Consider the following 21,876-nt stretch of genomic DNA (forward strand, 5'->3'; position numbering starts at 1 on the left):
CCGTATGAGTGCTTGTTCATGTGTGTGCGTGCGTGTGCTTGTGGTGGCCAGAGAGCGACCTCAGGCGGTGGTCTCAGGTAACGTCTACTTTGAGATAGGGTCTCTCGGTCTCTCTGGCCTGGAACTCTCCTCATGGGCTAGGCTTGTTAATTCTGGACATCAACATGTCTCTGCCTTCCCAACACTGGGATTACAAAAATACACTACCATGCCTGGCCTTTTTTTTTTTTTTTTAACTGAGTGTGTAGTTTTTTACTGTGTGGTTCGAAATCAGGTTCTCATAATTGAAAGGTAAGCACTTCACCAACTAAGAAATCTGTCAGCCCCTCAAATCAATTATTAAAATGTGTTTTCAGTATAGTAATGGCTTGTTAGAAATTATCACATTTACAATAAGTTTGTCAGAGATATAAGTCAGTTGAAAAATATTCTGTGCACAAGGCTGTGGGTTCCGTGCTCAGTAGACATAAAGAATCCATACACATAAAGAAAAATAGCTTAAATAGGTGTTTAACAGACAGAGAATAAATGATAAGAAATACATCTAACTAGAAATGTAATTAAAACAGCACTCATTTTATTTTCCAACTGTGTAAGTTAATCACAAACTTGTAGCATTTTGTTAGCATGTTCAGTTTAGGCGTGCCTGTCTATGTTTTCATGATCAAGACTTGATTTGGGGAAATTTTTTATGTAACATAACTATTAGGGAGTTTGACTTTAATTCTTACGGTCCTCTATCATGGCATAATTAAATATCAACTCTGTCTTTGAATTAACTAATTTTTAATAATATTCTTTGGTTTTAAAGCAATATTGTCATGCGAGAGCTTGCTCCACAGTTTCACATCCCCTGGTCAATACCCTTAGAAGCTGAAGACATTCCCATTGTACCAACCACATCTGGAACGATGTAAGTTTCAATTATGTATTTTTCATTCAGAAATTCCTTGCATTTTCCATGTTAGTCTACCTTACTACAGTAAAATATAAATTTCTGAATCATTATTATATACTCTATATAGTTTTATATGATTCAGTGTGAGGATAGGGGAACAGGTAAGTTTTTATAAGGGTATACTAAACTAAAACTTGCAATATTGTGTTAAAATCCTGAAACAGGCTTGAGCAAGTCCAGAGCCACATAATAAAGCCTATAACTGTGTTTGGGTGCCACTAGGTGTATTGCTCAGGTTTATAGGATCATTCACTTTCGTCTTTGTCTAGTTATATATGTAGGTAAATCAATAAGATTGATATTGCCAAAGTGTTTGATAGCATTTTGCTTGGGAAAATCACTCAGTTTAATGTCAGGTGATGTGACTGAATGCTTCATAGTCACAAGTTTAGAGACTTATTTTAGCATGGTAAATCTTCTGAAAAATCCTAATTGGGAGGAAAATGTACTTAATTATGTTTCAAGGCAGTATTTTTAAAGTTATTCAGAATAGAATATTTTTGGACTATTAATATCTTTCAAGGATGTGTTTGTTCGGTGATTTGCACTTTGAAAATTGAAATGAGAGCTCTTTGGTCTGGCAAACCGCTAAACTTTTCTACGTTGAATTTTAAATAATTTTTTCTTAAATGACAAGATACACGAAATATATAAATACAGCAGCCATCATATAAAAGTTGATTTTGCTTTGATTTAATGATGTCTCTGCTGATAACAATCTAATACAGGGCAGATATTTAATAAAATTCAGGTTAGAGTCTGTTTACTTTATCCCCCTCATTATCTGTAAAGAAAAAGAAATACTGTATTTCTCAATATCATGCCTTTGTGCCACCTTAATATCTTATAGGACCTGGTTTTTCAAAATTAAGACCGAGGAAACCTTTATTGCTGGAGAGTTGAGATCATAGGTATTTTTTGTCATTTCAGGATGGAACTTCGGTGTGTCATAGCTGTCATACGACATGGAGATAGAACACCGAAACAGAAGATGAAGATGGAAGTGAGGCATCAAAAGTATGTCCTAAGAAAAAGAACTGCCTACCCGTGTGTAATCGAAAAGTTGTGTTAGCGTTAAGCTCTTTTGATTGATGCGTCAGACAGATTTTTACCTACTACTTTTTGATCATGAAAATATTTAATCCACTGAATATATACAAACTCATTTAAAGTAATTATGTGTGCTAGCACCTAAAATTTATTGTGGGTGTATCCATAACTCTCAGTCTAACCTGCCTTTCATTTATCATCATAGATATATTCTACTTATTCTTAGTTTATTATTTTCTTGCATTGTACTATGAGAAACATCAACACCTCAACATTCTAGAAGCAAATTGGTAGAAAGTGCCCATTATCTTTGTTCCATGTTTGATTTGGAACTTATAAAATATGGAAACCTGAGCCATTAAATATAACACATTATGTCATTAAAATTGACACATGCATTGACAACAGAAAATATTTTTTAATTGTCTGCTGTTTCCTTCATGAGCAAACTTTTTGAAAGTCGTACAGTGGGTATTAGTTTGATGTGTGTTAGGCATGTGTTAAGTTTTATTGGTAAAAGAGGAACAGATGCCAAGTGTAGTGGGTACCACTAGTTCATGTACCTGTGCTTCAGAGATCGAGGCAGGAGATCACTTGAGCCAAGGAATTAGACGCCGACTGGGTAATATGTAACCTGATACTGTGGCAGGGAGAAAAGACAGAGGAAACCTCAGGTTGAGTGAAAGTGTAAACAGTGCTTCCAGGCACAGACTCTAAACCTTCATTCCGTATCTGCTTGATTAGGTTGACTATATGGTGAGGGTTTTTGTCTGCTATCTTTGTTTTCTCAGTAGCCCTTGATCTCGTGCCCCTCCCGGTGCAGCCTGTTGAATGCTGTGATTATAGGTGTGCGCTCCTATGCCCAGTTTCACAGCAATAATATTAATTATTGCAAATGACTAACTGTCTTCTATCCTTTTGTAAGGTTTTTTGATCTTTTTGAAAAGTGTGATGGCTACAAGTCAAGGAAGTTAAAACTCAAGAAGCCAAAACAGTTACAGGCAAGGTTTTTTTTTTTTTTTTTTTTTGTTGTTGTTGTTGTTGTTTGCTTTTATGTATGTTGAATTTGAACTTTTTAAGGTGAAATAACATAAAAATTCATACTCTTTATTAACGTACATAGGAAGTCCTGGATATTGCACGGCAGCTTCTTATGGAGCTGGGGCAAAACAATGACTCTGAAATTGAAGAAAACAAGTCAAAACTTGAACAACTTAAGACTGTGTTAGAGATGTGAGTACCTCTTTGGCACTCTTCCTTACGGTACAGTTCTCCTGTTTGCTTTATGGGATTGTCATTTGTCCTAGTCAGGGTTACTCCTGCTGCAACGAAACACCATGACCAAAAGAAGCTTGGGGAAGAAAGGGTTTATTTGGCTTACAGATCCTGAATCAGTCCATTAAGAGAAGCCAAGCCAGGAACTCAAACCAGGCAGGAACCTGGAGGCAGGAGCTAGTGCGGAGGCCATGTGGAGGGCTGCTCACTGGCTTGCTCAGCCTAATTTCTTATAAAACCAGGACTGCAGCTCAGGGGCTGCATCACCCACAATGGCCTGGCCCCTCCCCATCAATCACTAATTAAGAACATGACCTACAGGCTTGCCTACAGCCCAATCTTAGGGATGCATTTTCTCAACTGGAGTTCCCTACTTTTGGAAGGCTCGAGCTTCTATCAAGTTGACGTAAAGTAAAACTAGCCAGGACACCATTTTCATTTCTTTCAGTGTGTTCTTCCAGTTTTTTTATTGGAGCAACTGAAGAGAAATGAAAATCTAATGTGATAATATATTATTATATTGAATTACTGCTATTTTAGTTTTACTATGAACTTCAGTGAGGAGAAAGAAAGCAAACATTGTACTTGGGGCTTCTTGAATACTTAGAATGAAGATCACATACCTAACGGAATCATAGATTGAGCTCTATTTAGCTAAAAAATTTTGAATTATTCAATCAAAAATTGATACCCATCAGTATTTCTGTTACTTATATCCTTCATTTAACGATATTTAATTGTACTTTATTTTAAAACATTTTTATTTTATTTTTGAGAATTTGCTATGTGTATACAGTGAAATATTATCATATGTACTTCCCATTTCCCTCTCCAACTACCCCCATTCTCCACTAACACATCTCCCTCCCAACTTCGTGTTTTTGTTAAATTCCATTAGGGCTGATTATATACGTGAAAGGGTGTGGGACGTCCAGTGGAGCATGGGAAACCTGTCCATGATCATATTCTGAAAAAGGAATGCTTCTCCCTCCCCAGAAGCCATCGTATGGCAGTAGCTCCTCAGTGATGGCGAGGGCCTGGAGTATACCTTCAACACCTATGCCTGAATTTTGTCTAACTTGGTCTTGGAACCATGGCTTCTGTGAGATTTTTTTTTTTTTTTTTTTTTTGACTAGGGTATTTTTAAAGACTCCATCAAGGCAGTAGAAGAGATTTTCTTTAGGAAGTCAATCAATACTTCATTAATACTTTATAATCTAATTGGTATTTTATTTTTCAGGTATGGTCATTTTTCTGGAATAAATCGTAAGGTCCAATTGACCTATCTCCCTCATGGCTGTCCTAAAACGTCTAGTGAGGAGGAAGGTATATAATTTTTAATCTCTCTTGCAATTATGTATATGGAAGAACTTACTTTATTTTGCTAACTTAGACCATTTTCTGCTCAATAGCCTTTGGGATTGGTGTGCTGTGTAAAAAACAACTAAAATGAGTATTTTGTTAACTATGCTTCTTATTCTTTAAATATATTTTTGGTTTGTTTATTTTTGAGATTATAATTTAATTACAACACATTTCCCTTCCCTTTCTCCCCTCCAAACTCTCCCAAATCCCCCTTAACCGCTGAGCCATCTCTCTAGCCCCTTTTTGTTTAGTTTTCAAGACAGGCTTTCTTTGTGTAGCCCTGGCTGTCCTGGAACTCAAGCTATAGACCAGGCTGGCCTCGAACTCACAGAGCTCCGCCTGGCTCTGCCTCCGAGTGCTGGGATTAAAGGCGTGGGACACTGCCTCCCCTCCCCACTGCCCTTCAACTTCATGGCCTCTTTTTTTTCACTAAATATAAACTGTTCAGGCCATATAATGCTACTTGTATGTGTGTTTCCACAGCTGGCCACTTAGTACTGGACAACCAGGTGGTGTGCTCTTCCCTGGGGAGGACCCCATCCCTGACCCCGTCCCCCTCTCCCTCCCTTTCTCCCTCTCCCAGCTCAACTCAGCTGCCTGTAGATCTTTGTGTCAGGCTGAGGCCCTTGGCTTTTTCTCGTCCAGTTTTGTGTGTTCATCTGTGTCGTCTTTGTTCAGCTTAGGTTTGGGCAGTCATGTCTTTGAGACTTTATGAGTGTGGCTTCTGACGTTACTAAGAGACACAGTTTCATTGGAAACTCCCTGAGCCTCTGGCTCTTAGAATCTTTCTGGCCCTCTTCTATACTATTTCCCTAGGTGTGGGAGTATTTTATGGATCTATTCTTTGGGAGTGGGCTCCACAATCTGCATTTTTATTGGTTGTGGATTTTTTTGTAGTGGCCTCCATCTGTTGCAAAGAAAAATTTCCTTGATTGCGGGGTCAGGATGAGGACTACACTTATCTGTCGGTATAAGGACAGATGCTTATAGATTGTTATTAGGGTTCATGCCAGTATGGTGGATTAGTGATTGTAGATTCTCCTCCAATAACCATGACCTCACGAGCACTGAGTAGTTAGCTATTTCCAGTATTGGGCATGGCATCCCTCTTGTTGAGCAGGTCTTGAGTACATTTGGAAAGCTGTTGGTTACACCAAGATATACATGCCACTACTGCACTCATAGGGTTGTAGTGCCTTGCCAGTCATTGATGTGGTTCACAGTTGTCAGAGCTGGGTAGGGCTGTTGGTTGCTTCCCTCTTTTGGAAGCTTGCATGGCCTTCTTGTACCATGAAAGCCAGTTCTTAAGGAAGAGTCTTTCAGGTCAGTTCCAGCCCAAGAGTTTCTATGCCCCGAAGTACATGGTGTCTTCAGCAAAAAGGATTTATTATCTATCTCTGGCAATAGCAATAGCCTGGACATTAGAAGGGAGGGGAGGGAGAGAGGATAGTTCTCTGTAGAACATCGATATCCTGCTACCTAACTGAAAGAGACTTGAACACTTCAGTAAGAGCTTTAAAGGGAGAATGAAGGGCATTCCTGTGGGAAGCAGCAGTCCACAACGAGGCACATTTAGAGAATAAAATCATTTGCATATGGGCCATCTTCCACTAAAAACAAAGCAAAGAACCCCGAGTAAAAATTAATACCGAGACCTGTCTAAACAAAGTTAACATTTGTTCTATTACTCATGTTTTTCTTAGATAACCGAAGAGAGGAGCCATCCTTACTGCTGGTTCTCAAATGGGGAGGAGAGCTAACTCCAGCAGGCAGGGTTCAGGCTGAAGAGCTAGGAAGAGCTTTTAGGTGTATGTACCCTGGAGGTCAAGGTAAGTGCTGTAATTTGATTGAGTCTGGACACTTTGCTTCTACCTTGTGGTCTTATTAAACATTTACAGAACTATAACAAAACAGAAATATAGCTTAAGTGATTTGAGGACTTCTTTTCAGGAGATTATGCAGGGTTTCCTGGTTGTGGTCTGCTCCGATTGCATAGCACCTACCGACATGACCTCAAAATATACGCCTCCGATGAAGGGCGGGTCCAGATGACTGCAGCTGCTTTTGCAAAGGTATAAACAGCTTTATAATTGCTGTAATTGTTATCAACTATTTCTTGGAGATTTCTACTAAGGCAGTATTTTTAATTCTAATCAAGCCATTACTGACAAAGATGAAGTATGACATTAGTAAAGTTAATTTGTGATGAGTAGCTTAGGCATGATGACACGTAGCATATCATGAAGTTATTGTGCTGGCCTGTTAGTTCACTTGTGTTTATACCGTTGACTTTATTTTGTACTTAGGGTCTGTTGGCTCTAGAAGGAGAGCTTACCCCCATTCTGGTCCAGATGGTGAAAAGTGCAAATATGAACGGCCTTTTGGACAGTGACAGCGACTCTTTAAGCAGTTGTCAGCAGCGTGTGAAAGCGAGGCTTCATGAAATCCTTCAGAAAGACAGAGATTTTACAGCCGAAGACTATGAGAAGGTGGGTCTCAGCAGGTTCTTAGCTCAGCCTGTGTTTGTGAAATTCATCTGTGCTGTTGGTATTTCCATTTTTCCCTAGACCATTAATAATCTTCGCTATGTAGTAGTCTATTTGAGGGACCAGTATTCTTTTCGTGTAAAGAATCACATAATAATTATTTTAGGTTTTGTGAGCCTGTTGGGGTTACTTTTCCTGTTGCTATAATAAAATGTCCCGATAAAAGTAACTGAAGGAAGAAAGCCTTTAATTTGGTCCACAGTTTAAAGTTACAGTGCATTCTGGCAGAGCTGCTGCCGCAGCTGGAGTTTGAGACAGCTGGGGACATTGCATTCGCAGTCCAGAGGCAGACAACAATGCATGTTTATCCTCAGCTCCTTCCCCCCTTTTTATATAGCCCAGGACTAAACCAAGCCCAGATAACGGTCATGCCCACTTCTACACTGGGTCTTCTTACCTCAGTTAATTCAGCTAGATGATTTCCCAAAGACATGCTCAGAGACCCATCACTCCGGCTAATTCTAGGTCTCATCAAGTCGACAACTGATATTAAATAGCATAGTGCTTGATTGTGGTCTCTGTGTCTCTGAGGTGTGTGTGTGTGTGTGAGTTTGCGACCCTTTAAAAATGTTAAAACCATTCATACCTCATGGGCTTACATCACTAGACCTACTTGACCTGCAGAACTTACTTTGCTGTCCCATATTTTATTTTATGAATATTCTGTAGTTTATAATGCCTTCAATTCGTTGCAGTTTAGGGCTGTTAAGATTAATGCTGGCACGGACATCCTTGCATGCCTCCTGGTTCTTAGGAGACCATGTTTCTCTTAGATGTATTCTGAGTGAAGTTGCAAACCTTGGTGTGTTCATATTCGGTATTTCTGGATAAAGTCAGGCTGTTTTCCAGAGTGTAAGCCAGTTAAGACTCATGAAGTCTGAAAAGCTGTCATTGCTCCATATATTATTCACATGTGAGACTCTCAGGTTATTTGATGGTCATTCTGGTGGCTAAGCCTAGGATATACATTTTCATTTCTTTAAAGTTGACTCTTTAGATGTCCTTTTTCATGAGTTCTTAAGTATCTTGTCCTTTCTTTCTGCTTGATGTCTATGCTGTTCTAACTAAGTGATAAGAGTTTTGTGTTATTTATGTTCCTGTTACTGATAAATACGATGAGTCTTAATGACGAGTTTGAATAAGTATAAATTGATATTTTCAATTAATTTTAGGCTAATTTTTTTCCTTTGAATTTAGTGTTTTTCTAACCAAAGTCATAGTATATTCTACTTTATGGTCTAAATTTTATGATTCTATTAACTTTATTGTTTATCTGAAACTCAGACAAAATTGATTTTTGTGTATGCTGTGAGATTAATATGTCAAGACCAATTTTTCCTCTAATTATATTTACATTTAGCACCTCCTAAAGAGGCTCTCCACTTTCCTGGAACATTGTTTATCAGCTGTGTGCAGTCTGTTTCTGCCTCTGCATTCTGTTTGTTGATCATTGTATAGAAACAATGAATCAAATCTTATGCCTTCTACACAGACTCCTCTTTAATTGTTTTTGGCATTTCTTGAATTTCCATATAAGCTTTAAAATAAACTTATTAAAAATACTGCTCACATTTTTATTTAGCTTGCATGAAATCCATATTTCCATGGTTTGTACAAATTTGCATCTATTCTTTCAACATGTGAAAATACTATAGTATATTTACTTAGATCCTTTAAGATTTTCAATAACATTTTCAGTGATATTCAACTTCCTACGTAGTATTTCCTATTCCTGTTAGATTTGAGCTAAGGTAAATGGTATTTTTAATGCAATTGTTTATGGCACTACTTGAAAATGTTTGTTATTCTTTGATTATTTTTAATGTAGAAGTATAGTTGTTAATATTAATGTAATATTAGTCTGAGCTGTTTCCCAGCCTTCATATTTTTTCTTGCTTTATTTTAATGTTTACAGTTCTATAAACAATACTAAACAGAAGGCATTCTTTTTTTTTTTTAATTAAAAAAACTTTTTTTATTTTACATACCAATCCTGGTTCCCCTTTCCTCCCCTTCTCCTGCCCCCCCACCTCTCCTCATCCCACCTCCCATCCACTCCTCAGTGAGGGTAAGGCCTCCCTTGGGAAGTCAACAAAGTCTAGCATACGAAGTTGAGGCAGGACCAAGTCCCTCCCCGCTATGGCAAGGCTGAGCAAGATATCCCACACTAGGAAATATGTTCCAAAAAGCCATTTCATGCACCCGGGATAAGTCCTGGTCCCACTGCCAGGCACTCCCCCAAACATATCTAGCTACATCACTGTCACCCACATTCAGAGGGTCTAGTTTAGTCCCATGCATGTTCCATCTACATCCAGTAACTGATGGAAGCAGATTCAGTATTCCACAACGAAATTGGGCTGAGCTCCTAGACTTCAGCTGAAGAGAAGGAGGAGGGATCACAGGAGCAAGTGAGGTCAAGATCATGATGCAGAAGAAATTCTTATTGCTGGCCTTGAAGAACATGCAGTCTTCCTTCCTAAGCCTCCAGAGTGCTGGTGTTAAAGGGGCATCCCACTACACCTACTTTAAAAACAGTATTGGTTTTTCTGCTCACATTCTCCCAGAGGAAGATTTAATACTTGTCCATTGGATTTGAGATTTTCTCTGTTACTTTTGCTTTTGTAATTACCTTTTTAAAAAGTAATGAAATTATACATGGTCATTTTTTTGCTAAGTTTTTGTCAAGGAAATGCTTTTGTCCTAGATTAAATTTGACTTCCTTCCTTCCTTCCTTCCTTCCTTCCTTCCTTCCTTCCTTCCTTCCTTCCTTCCTTCCTTCCTTCCTTCCTTCCTTCCTTCCTCCCTTCCTCCCTTCCTCCCTTCCTCCCTCCCTCCCTCCCTCCCTCCCTCCCTCTCTCTCTCTCTTTTCCATATTACCCTTTTTATATGTTACTCATTTGAGATTACAGATTTTATTGTTTGGAGTTTGGCATCTATAGTCATGAATCAGATCAGCCCATTTTCAGTTTTATTCAATCTTAATTTCCATGTCAGTGATGTCCTAGTGTGAAGGAAAAGTTAGTAAGGAACCCCTGCCTTATTTGATGAGAAATGTTTGTATACAACTATTTCATTTTTTTTCCCTCCAAAATCTACTACTAAATACTGTGGGAACTTTTCTTGTGCAAAATTTACAGTGAATGAAACTAAGAATAGTTGCTACTTCTCAGTTTGGTTTGTGTTTCTACTCTCATGTTCTTCTAGAAGTTTGTTCTAATACCATTTAAGTTCCTTGCAGTTTGTATAGATCCTTTGATTTCTTTCCCAATCAGCTTCTCCATCACCGATCAACTTCATCAGTCTTCTGAGAGTCATTATTTAAATTTTTGTTTCTCTAAATTTGATTACTTTCTTAGTTTTATTCCTACACACTTCATTAATTATTACACAAAAATGCTATTGATAATTGTATCTTGACTCTGTCCTGCAGTGTTACTGAATATACCAGGCCTAGCAATCTTTTGAGTCTCTGTGGAGTATGGAGTATTTTTGTCTTTTTCTTTTTCTTGATATGAGGATTTACTTAATGGCTCAGGCTTTCCTTCCCTTAGGAGCCTCCTACTTCAGCTTACAGAGTATCTGGCTTAGTGGATAGTATCTTGAAATTTTCTATATGTAGAATAATATAATCGATAAGGAGGATCATTTTCTCTTTCCTTTACTACTTGGAGCTCACATTGTGGTGATAGTGTGCCTAATATATTGTGCACCCTAATAAACTTATCTGGGGTCAGAGGACAGAACAGCTACTAGATAAACATAGAGACCAGAAAATGGTGGCACACACACCTTTAATCCTAGCATTTGGAGGCAAGAGATGCATCTGGATCTCTGTGAGTTCAAGGCCACACTGGAAACAGCCAGGCATAGTGACACATAGCTTTAATCCCAGGAAGTGATGGCAGGATGCAGAAAAGTATATAAGATGTGAGGACCAGGAACTAGAGCCTCATTAAGCTTTTAGGTTTTTAGCAGCAGTTCATCTGAGATCCATTTGGGTGAGGACTCAGAGGCTTCCAGTTTGAGGAAACAGGATCGGCTGAGAAGTTGGCGAGGTGAGGTTGGCTGTGGCCTGTTCTGTCTCTGATCTTTCAGCATTCACCCCAAGACCTGGCTCCGGGTTTGTTTTATTAATAAGACCTTTTAAGATTCACATTACATCACATTTTACTTTTTCTTTTGCTATTTGCTCTGGCTAAGACTCCTGGAACTGTGCTGACTGATGGTGACCCTGTGGTTACTTCTGTCCTCTAGTTCTTAGAGGAAACACTGTGAGCTTTTCCCAGATGTTGGCTAAGTTCATCGTACACAAGCCTTTATTATGTTTAAATAAGTTCCTTCAGTGCCTAAATTACAGAGATCTTACTGTTAAGGGCTGTATAATTTTTATTACTTGTTTTATTTTTTGAGATTTTTTTTTTTAAAAATATAATTATATCATTTCCCCTTCCCTTTCCTCTCCCCAAACCCTCCCATGTGCCTCTCTTTGCTTGGATGCGGTTCTTGTGTGGTGGTTAGTGTTTATGTATACTGACCCACTGTCACATCCCAGGACAAATCTTACCTAATAATGTGGTGATGACAGACAGTCTTCCCGATTGTACTTGGTTTGCCGGGTGTTACTGAGGAGTTTACATTTACTTATCAGGGAGGCAGAGCGGTAATTCCCTCCCTCCCACCTTGTTCTGCCTCTCTTCCCTTGCCCCATTTTTCCTCCTTCCTTGTTGGGTCTTGGTATCAGGTAAATGCTAATCTTGTGGGATGGATTTGGAATGTCTCCTTCCTTTTCAATGTTTGTGGGATAATCTTGAGATGACTTGGTTTTAGTTTTTAAATCTAGATAGAAGTGAGCAGTGACAAGTTTTAATGTTGCACATCTCTTACTTGGGAGACTTTTGTTCATACATGAATTTTTTTTTTTTTACAACCTAAAGTGACACCTTTAATAGGTTATAATTTTTACTATTATACTATATTATACACTGTACTATTATAAATTTATTTTTTACATATAATGACAGCTAAGGTTTAGCTACAATTTAAAATTTTATCACTAACTGTTTTTTGCCATATTTTTCAGTTTAACATCTTTGCTCTCATGAATTCAAACAATAATCAATAAAATAATAAAGTGCTTTTTCATTTTCCTAAAGTAAAAGACGAGATAATAGGCTGGATACCACTAAAGACATTTCACCTTTTAAATATGGCCTCTGCATTGAAGATCTGTAGAAATTTTTCTGATCTCCCATATCTGAAATGTTCAGAGTGAATACTGTACAAATCAAAATCTGACTCACGAGACCCTAGTACCATAATCACGTGGTCTACTAAATATTGGATTAATTAATTTTCTTGGTTATAAGATGTCAATAATATAGACACATTTCTAATATGACAGAACATCAAGTGCATCAGTGTTCTGCCTCGTTTCCAGGAGGCTCGTCTCCTATGGCTCCTATTGCTTCCATTGTGACATTCTTAGCATCTTTTGGCTACCTTGATGCTGGTCTTCTAAGTTTTCAACACCTGGCTCTGCTTTGACCATACCAGCTACAACTCATTTGAGATCTGTTCTATAGTTTCTATATGATGCATATTACTGTCTGATCGAGCATCAGGAATTGCTAGGACAGTGTTCTTCATCTTGTGGAATGGCACATGGATCGAGTCCCACTGGCCCAGCACGTGTGTTCTGCACACCTGCCCTGACAGTGTTGCAGAGCTGCCCGTGCTCAGCCCATTCACTGTGTGGAGGTTCTGCTCTTTATTGTTGGGTTCAGGTCGCTGTGTGAAGGTTCTGCTCTTTATTGTTTGGTTCAGGTCACTGTGTGAAGATGCTATTGTTTATTGGTTGGGTCAGGTTTTCTGTGTTTCTATGGCTCCATTTTGATAGATATTGTGTGTCTAAAGCTTATCCAGTTCTGAGGTTTTTAGATTATGTGCATGATTTTTCATAGGAGTCCTTAGTGAACTTTTATCCCTGTGATCTAAGTGTCTCCATTTCCACTCTGATTTTATTCTCTCCTCTCTCTCTCTCTCTCTCTCTCTCTCTCTCTCTCTCTCTCTCTCTCTCTCTCTCTCTCTCTCTCTCTCTCCCCCCCCCCTCTGTCTTCCCACCCTCCCTCCCTCCCTGTCTTTTTTTCTCTCTCTCTCTTGCTTTGGCTACCTAAAGCCTCTCCATCTTCTTTTAAATTTTTTAAATTTATTTATTTTATTTTTTTTACATACACGCACAAATGAGTATTTTGCTTGCATGTATGTGTGTGCACCATGTGTGTGCCTGGTGCCACAGGGTCAGAAGAGGATTTTTGATCCCCTGGAACTGGAGTTAGTAAGCCACATGTGAATGCTAGAAATTGAACTTTGATCATCTGAAAGAGCAGCCAATGTTCTTAACTACTGAGCCAACTCCAGCCCATTTCAAACATTTTCGTTGATCTTCTGTAAAACTTTGTTTGTGGAAGTAAATTGATTCTGAGATAACTTGATCTTCTTTATTTTTCTTTCTTCCTGCCATTCTTTTGAGCAAATCATGCCTTAAGTCAGTTTCACAGACACATCTTTCTTAGCCAACCAGTTGATTGACTGGCCTGTAGTTTGTTGCTTGGCTTGGTTTACCCCTAATGTACCCTTTTTGAATCCTACATGCATGCTATTTACCATACTTTTACCTTTGTGAAAGCTGGACTTCATTTTGAACCTGGTGTTCTTAGTTCAAAAATATTAGATTTCTCCACAGCATCTCTTTAAAATCTACTAATGTTTCCAGGACAAACAAACCAAAATGTCTTTTAACATCAGACTCATGTTCTTGATCACTGGACGTTTTGTTTTGCTTTTATAGTTTTTTATGACTTTGCTGTTTCTTGGATGCTGTAAAAAATAATAATAACTTTTCTCCGTAAAGTTTCACTTATCCAAAGAACCTAGTCTGTTATAATCAAAAGTGCAATTTCTCTTTGTGTTTTTCACATTTGTAGAAACCTATTTTATTGGCTAGATATCTTGCCAAGGTAAATGTTAAAAGTTGAATTTATAACCAGTACCAATTATTGACTTCTGTTGTATTGGAAAAACATCATTAACAAAGTATAATAGCAAAGTGGTTAATAGTGTGAGTTCTGCAACCAGCCTTCCTGTGATTGAATCCTGTTCCTTCTTATGCTACATACTTCACCTAAGCAAGTTACTTAACCTCAGTTAACTAACTTACCAAGGAAAAGATGATGATGATTATAAATGCCTAGTATAATTACATGTAGGTATATGTCAAGTGGTTGACACATGATATGCAGATCACCAAATTCCCATCAAATCTCATCCTTTAATTGAGAGTACTTCTGATTTTTTTCTGTAGATAATCTAATTTTAGTTGAAGTTTAATATTGTTTCAACATGAAATTCTGAGACTTTCATACCCCTTTAAAAACATACAGATCGTATTACTGGATGTTAACTATCTTTTTTTTTTTTTTTTTTTTTTTGTTATTCGAGACAGGGTTTCTCTGTGTAGTTTTGGCTCCTGTCCTGGATCTCGTTCTGTAGACCAAGCTGACCTCTAACTCACAGAGATCCGCCTGGCTCTGCCTCCCGAGTGCTGGGACTAAAGGTGTGCGCCACCTCCGCCCAGCAGGATGTTAACTATCTTAATGTATAGAATGTAATTATTTTCCCAGCTGTGGAAAGGTTTGTATTTATTCTCTTGGATAATAGGACATAGCCATTTAGAAAACACTTTTATCTTTTTCATTTGTAGCTTACTCCATCTGGAAGCATTTCTGTTATCAAATCAATGCATTTAATTAAAAATCCAGTGAAAACCTGTGACAAGGTATATTCCTTGATTCAAAGTTTGACTTCTCAAATCAGACATCGGATGGAAGATCCCATATCATCTGGTAAATATTTTTTTTCCTTAGAATTTAAAACAGAAGGTACTGTCATTTTTTAGTAAACATTTCAAATAAAATGTATGAATCTTCTTATGATATCAAATCTCTTGTTTGAAGTGTGGCTATAGTATGAATTAATGTATCTATCCAGCAAGGAATAATAGCTAGGTTATTGTGACTTTATCCATGATAGTAAGAAAAAGACAGTAAAATACTCTTATTTGATCATTGAGTTATTTAGCATTTCCAGATAGTTAAGCAGAAAATAGGCAGCACAAAAAGAAGCAGAAAACTGGTTCTAAGGTTAGTCTGAAATCGTTAACAACTTGGGTTTCTTGGTGATAAAAATAATTCATTCAAACTCCTCTTAATATCTAAGACTATTTTCTGCAAATATAGTCACTTATTCTGTTTAGTTGTAGGAATTTAGGAAAGTAAAGTATTTAAATTTTAGAATAGAAAGCATCTTAATTCTAAGAGTCTTGCTATAATTTTTGGTGTTTTTCTTTTTATCAAAATCTAATATATGGGAAAGGTCTCATAAATAAATCAGGCACCTAATGCAAGTACTTGTACTATGTACTTATCCAAGCCTGCAACCATTCAGTATATGTGGTATATGTGGATAGTAGTACCTTCTAGCTTCTTCTATTAGCTTGATCTTGTTCTCTTTAAAGTTTTCTAACTATAGGGAGCCCAGTCATGGCGGCACAGGGCTGTTATCACAGCCAGCACCAGCGAGGCTGGAGAAGGGTCGGGAGTTCAAGGCCAGGGAAAGCTGCAGAGGACTTGAAGCTGTGTTCCTAATCAGATTGTTCAGTTGGATCTACTAAAAATTGTGTGTTGTTTTAGATATCCAGCTGTACCACAGTGAGACTCTGGAACTTATGCTGCGGAGGTGGTCCAAGTTGGAGAAAGACTTTAAAACAAAGAATGGAAGATATGATATTAGTAAAATCCCTGACATATATGACTGCATCAAATATGATGTTCAGCATAACGGTTCCTTGAAGTTAGAAAATACAATGGAACTATATAGGCTTTCAAAGGCATTGGCGGATATTGTCATCCCTCAGGTAAGTTACTCTTAGGAGGTAATTTCCTTTGTGTATAAAGCACTTTCAGAGTACTCACTACTGGATAAAGACAAGTTTGCATGATCCTAAATATATCTGTGAACTTTTATATTAAGCAATTTTGAGGTACTATAAGCTTTTTATCAGTAATATTAATCACAATTACCTGATTGTCTAGACATTTGATGATACTGACTTTTTAAAAGTAGGCATTATTTGTTTAACCATTTTTAGTTTTATGGCAAAATTAAGTCCAAGGTATAAGGCGTTCCCATATGGCATCTGCCCCTACACTAATGGAGCCTGCTTCCTTTTTCTCCCACATTTTACTCCACTGGGATAGCATATTTGTTGTATAGCCACATTGACATATTGTGGCTACCCAGAGTTGATAGCTTATGTTAGGATTTATGCTTGATGTTGTATGTTCTGTGGTTTTTAGCCACATGTATTGTAATATGTGTGGTATAAAGTAGTTCTGCTGAATTAAGGATGTGGTGACTTTTTTTAATTGAATAATAATATGCTGACAATCCTGGGAGCAGTATGGGATAAATGCATTAGCAAGTTTTTATTGCACACAACTAGTGTAGTTGTGAGCACTGTGCTAGGGAAGTGTGTGGGAAGTAAATAAAATGTTGATTGTGGTTCTATGTAAGCATTTTCTCAGACTGGGAATATAGTTCAGTGATAGTATACTTGCCTAAAATGCATAAGGCTTTGGGTCCAGTCTCTGACACTCTTACGTCAGCAGAAAAGCAGAAAAACGAAAATGTCTTTTTACTTTATATATAAATATTTTGAAAATGTTTAGAGGTCAAGATATGATATCTTGATATGATCAGACATTCCAACTGCCAGTGAAAGCTAGGCAGCAGGGAAACAGTGAAATATATATAAGGTTAACACTTATGAGGAAAAATTCAACTTGCCTTACTTATAAAGAGTTGTTCAAATAATGCCTTATTTCTTTCCTGATATTCACAGAATGCCAGTGTTCCTTTCCTGATAGTCACAGAATGCCAGTGTTCCTTTCCTGATATTCACAGGAAGTAGATAGAGGAGACTTTGTAAAGCTTTAGGCAGGGCACACCCTCCGTAGGTGCTCCATTCATTTGACTGTTGCCTGCTCTTCACCACAGAGGAACAGCTGTATGTCTGTTCCATCAGAAATATAGGACATACTCATGGTGAAGATTATGAAACATTTTTGACTACTTATTCATAAATATAAGATGGAGCTCTCTACCCTGAATAGTGGCTCATATGTACTTTTCAAAATAAGCTTGCAGTATATCTAAATGTATCACTTAGTAGTCTCATAAATATGTAAATGCTTTATATGATTGTTAGTACAATCTGTATCATTTTATAACTTATTTAATTTTACCTCTCTTTCTGTTAAATATAAAGAATATTTTAGAATTAAGGATAAACATCTTTTTCTAGTGGTGGACCAAAAAGAGTACTCAAATGGTAATGGAATTTGAGGATAATCTGAGATTTAATTATTTTTTATTTTGCATGTATGGGTGTCTTTCTGGTGTATATCTATGCACCATGTGCATGCAGTGCCCATAGAGTCCACAAGAGGGCATCATAACCCTGGAGCTACAGTTACAGACAGTTATTAGCTGGCATGTGGGTTCTGGGAACTGAACCCAGGTCCTCTGGAAGAGCAGCCTGTGCTCTTAACCACTAAACCATCTCTCTCTCCAGCCCCCTGATAATCTGATCCTGCACTGTGTATATACTTCAGTATATTCTCTCTCTCTCTCCCCCTCTTTTTTTTTTTTTTTTTTTTTTGGTTTTTCGAGATAGGTTTTCCCTGTGTAGCTTTGCACCTTTCCTGGAACTCACATGGTAGCCCAGGCTGGCCTTGAACTCACAGAGATCCGCCTGCCTCTGCCTCCCGAGTGCTGGGAATAAAGGCGTGTGCCACCACCGCCCAGCTCAGTATATTCTCTTTGCAGCTGAAGAAACAGCTCATTGTATCCTAGTAGCTTAAATTATAGTAATTTATGGTTTTGGTGTTTTGTTGTAGTTTTTGTTAACTATGGATTATGAAATGTTAGAACTTGCCATTGAGAGTATAGCAGTAGTCTTGTGGAGATCACCATCGTATGCCTTTAAATAGACTCATCTGGAATCTTTTTTATTGTTATTGTTCTTTAAAATACATCTTTTATTAATTATTTGAGAATTCCATAGAATGTATTTGGATCATATTCCCACATCTGTCCTCCATTTCCCTATTCGCCAACTTTATACTATGTTTTTAAAAAAATAACTCACCAAGTCCAACTTGTGTTGCTCATATATTCTTGCTTGTGGGGCCGTCCTCTGGGGCTTCCAACCTATAGGGGCCACACCCTTAAAGAAAACTGACTCTCCTTCTCCCAGAATCCATCAGCTCTCAGTAGCTTCTCAGCTAGGGGTAGGGTTCATGCACCTCTTCCTACTCCATACTGCTGTAATGTTGTCTCACTTGATCTTGTGCTCATCTGGTATCTTAATTGGCTCTATTTGTAGCAGAAATACAGCAAATACATATGAGAACTTAGCTAAGAATTATTTTAGCTAATTTTAATGAGATGGTGGCAGATGAACAAAAATTTTACTATCTTGAAGAGAAAAACTAATACTAAATAGCCACACACATACACACACAGAGGCAGATACTGTCTATTTCTGTAAATCCAGAAAATATAGTCACAAAATAGTTGCTTTAACTTTGCAATTAAGAGCAAAGCATGTTAGTGTTTGGATTTTCACAGTCTTCTTTCCTTAAATTCATGTGAATACATTTCTTTACTCACAAGTACGTGTATATATGTATATACATTGACAAAAATGGAATCAAGCAAAGCATGCTATTGTTCTACTTGATTTCCTTTTTCATTTAGCATCTGGAACTTCTTTTCATATCAATAAAGCTGTCTAGCTATCTGTCAGTCATCAAGATTGTTATTATTACTATTATTCCCATCGGCTGATATGTATGAGTTGAACCTAACTAACCTCACTTTTTATTTGGAAACCTAGATTCTCGTTTCTTTTTTTGTTGTTGTTGTTTTTTGTTTGTTTTTCGAGACAGAGTGTCTCTGTGTAGCTTTGTGCCTTTCCTGGAACTCACTTTGGAGACCAGTCTGGCCTCGAACTCACAGAGATCCACCTGCCTCTGCCTCCCGAGTACTGGGATTAAAGGCGTGCGCCACCACCCACCGGCAGACTCTCATTTCTTTCACTTACTTTTTACGTAGTTTTTCATTCCTATAACTCTGTTTTTACCAAGGTTAGCAGTGTACAAAAATTTCTGTTATACCTCACTAAATCAAATTTCAAAAGTTTTCCTTGATTATTTTTATTCCAACATATTCCTTTTGTTTGCCAATACAATTTATATATATATATATATATATATATATATATATATATATATATATATATATATACCTTTGTGTAACCAATTTATAGTACCATATTAAGATTCACTGACTGAATTTAAGAAGCTAACTTATAGTTTAAATCATTTTTTTAGTTTGATTTCTATTGATGTGATTAAACACTAACTAAGGCAACTTGGGGAGGAGAGGTTTATTTGTCATATGTCAGTCAGTCCTTTGAAGAAAGGCAGAAACCTGGAGGCAGGAACTGGAGCCTAGACGGTGGAGGAACCCTACTCACTGGCTTTCTTAGTTTGCTATCTTACACACCCGAGGACCACCTGCCAAGGGATGGCACCACCCATGATAGTCTGGACCCTTCTACAGCAATTATCCATTAGTAAAATGCCCTATAGGACAGTCTGTTGGAGGCATTTACTCAGTTGTGGTTCCTGCTTCTTAGATGATTCCAGCTAGTGTCAAGTTAATCAAAACAAAACAAAACCCAAACAAACAAACAAAAAAACCCTGAACAAACAAACAAACAAACAAAAAACAGTAGAGCAAGTGACCTTAAGTTCAGTTTTCACAGCTACAGTGTCTGTATTAAATACACATTTTTGTTATTGTCGTCATGGATTTTTAAGATCTTTTGTGTGCACTGGGGTTTGCCATCTGAATCTGAGGGTTTTTCGATTAGTAGAAACATCCCAGAATGAACTTGAACAGTGGGGGTTTTATAGTTTCCTCCTTCTTCCATACCCCCCATCTTTCTGCCTTTGTCCCCATTTGCTCCATCCTCCTGCTTGCTGTCTCCTCTCACCTTCCTTACAAATCACAGATACTCTTTTTTAACAAGGTTTATTTCATATTCATACATGAATTTAAAGAAATGTCCAACTTCCAGTCATCTTCATCAGTTGTCACCCTACACCCCACCACGATTCTATCCAGTTTCATATGTTCTCCTTTTCAAAAAGTCCCACTGGTTCCATTTAATGTTGCTTGTGTGCGCATGGGTGTGGGACCATCTACTGGAACATGAGTAGCCTCTCAGGACCCAAACCCTGAAGACTGACTATCCCTTCAGCAGCAGACATTAGTTGCCAATAGCTCCTTAGATAGGGGTGGGCTTAATGACCCCCTCCCCAATCCATGCTGGGTTTTTGACTGGCTTGATGTTGTGGATGTCTTCTACATACAGTTTCACCTACTCTGAGCTCATTTACGCAACTGGGTTTTCATGACTGGCAAATACTGTTTCACTGGAGACCTCTACTGTCTCTGACCTTACTGTCTTCCCTCTCTCCTCTTCCATGCTGACCTTGAGCATTGAGGGTTGGTATATGATATAAACATCCCACTTAAAGCCGAGCACTCCACAGTCTCCTATTCTCTGCATGTTGACCAGTTGTGGGTCTCTATGTTAATCACCATCTACTATAAAAAGGAGCTTAGCTGATGGCGATTGAGAGATATGTTATCAATTGATGAGTATAAAGATAAGAATTGAGAAGTGAGTTTAATATCGTATCTATTTAGCAGAAAGATAGTCCAATGTTTTCTCCTGTGACCAAGCCATCCACAGGTTTTTGACTCAGTCAGTGGGTTTTATCTTGTGCAAACAGCTTTAAAGCCAAGCAGAAAGTGGTGGCTACTCAGGCCACTGTTTCCTCAGTCCAGTCTTTATTATAGACCAGATTTTCCATTTAGATAGGAAATCACTTTCTCATTCATGACTTTGAAGGATAACATTCATTAAAGTTACCTTGCAATTAACTTGCTCTCTTAACATTTTACGTTGTTTTGATTCTTTAGAAGTCTAATTAACCCACAGTGATTATAAATATGTAATTGTATTTATTTTATCACAACTTTAAGATTATTAGACAATGGCTTGTTTTTTGAGACTGAGTCTTAGCATGCAGTGATTTTAGTTGTTCTTGAACTTTATATAGACCAGGTTGGCCATGAACTCAAGGGTCCATCTGCCTCTGCCTCCCAACTGCTGGCAATGAACACATATACTACCATTACTGGCTAGCCAAAGGCTTTTTCTCTTCTTTTTTTTAGAAAAATCTGTTAGACTTTTTGAACTTTGGTGTTACAATGATTTTAGTTTTACTTCTTTTATTAGTAATTACTTACATATTTGGTTAAAAATGTCTGACCTCAATTTATTTTTGTCTTAAAATTGTTCTCATGTTTTAAACCTTTGGATGAAACTTGACTAGTCATAAAGCTTGCATTCATCTCTTCACTGTTCCCTTTCTGTGGTAAACTGCTTTTTCAATTCCACTATAAAATTCTTCTAATTACACG

The 21,876-nt window shown here is 37.7% G+C and overlaps 1 protein-coding gene across 37 annotated transcripts in view; it reads left to right on the forward strand.

The window, feature by feature from the left end:
- Ppip5k2 (diphosphoinositol pentakisphosphate kinase 2) overlaps positions 1–21,876 on the forward strand; it is a 99,326-nt gene that overhangs the window by 19,717 nt on the left and 57,733 nt on the right. For 25 of the 37 annotated variants that reach the window (XM_076549717.1, XM_016004180.3, XM_016004176.3 and 22 more), the window contains 10 exons: positions 812–913; positions 1,889–1,975; positions 2,934–3,009; positions 3,132–3,241; positions 4,524–4,609; positions 6,352–6,477; positions 6,599–6,720; positions 6,955–7,137; positions 14,957–15,098; positions 15,945–16,168. In XM_076549717.1, coding sequence (XP_076405832.1) covers positions 812–913; positions 1,889–1,975; positions 2,934–3,009; positions 3,132–3,241; positions 4,524–4,609; positions 6,352–6,477; positions 6,599–6,720; positions 6,955–7,137; positions 14,957–15,098; positions 15,945–16,168 — 1,258 coding nt within the window. The remainder of the gene's footprint in view (positions 1–811; positions 914–1,888; positions 1,976–2,933; positions 3,010–3,131; positions 3,242–4,523; positions 4,610–6,351; positions 6,478–6,598; positions 6,721–6,954; positions 7,138–14,956; positions 15,099–15,944; positions 16,169–21,876) is intronic. The other 12 variants (XM_016004178.3, XM_042259920.2, XM_076549698.1 and 9 more) reach the window with 1 other exon arrangement.

The sequence above is a fragment of the Peromyscus maniculatus genome, chromosome 13 (genome assembly GCF_049852395.1).
Source record: "Peromyscus maniculatus bairdii isolate BWxNUB_F1_BW_parent chromosome 13, HU_Pman_BW_mat_3.1, whole genome shotgun sequence".
NCBI classification, from domain to species: domain Eukaryota; kingdom Metazoa; phylum Chordata; class Mammalia; order Rodentia; family Cricetidae; genus Peromyscus; species Peromyscus maniculatus.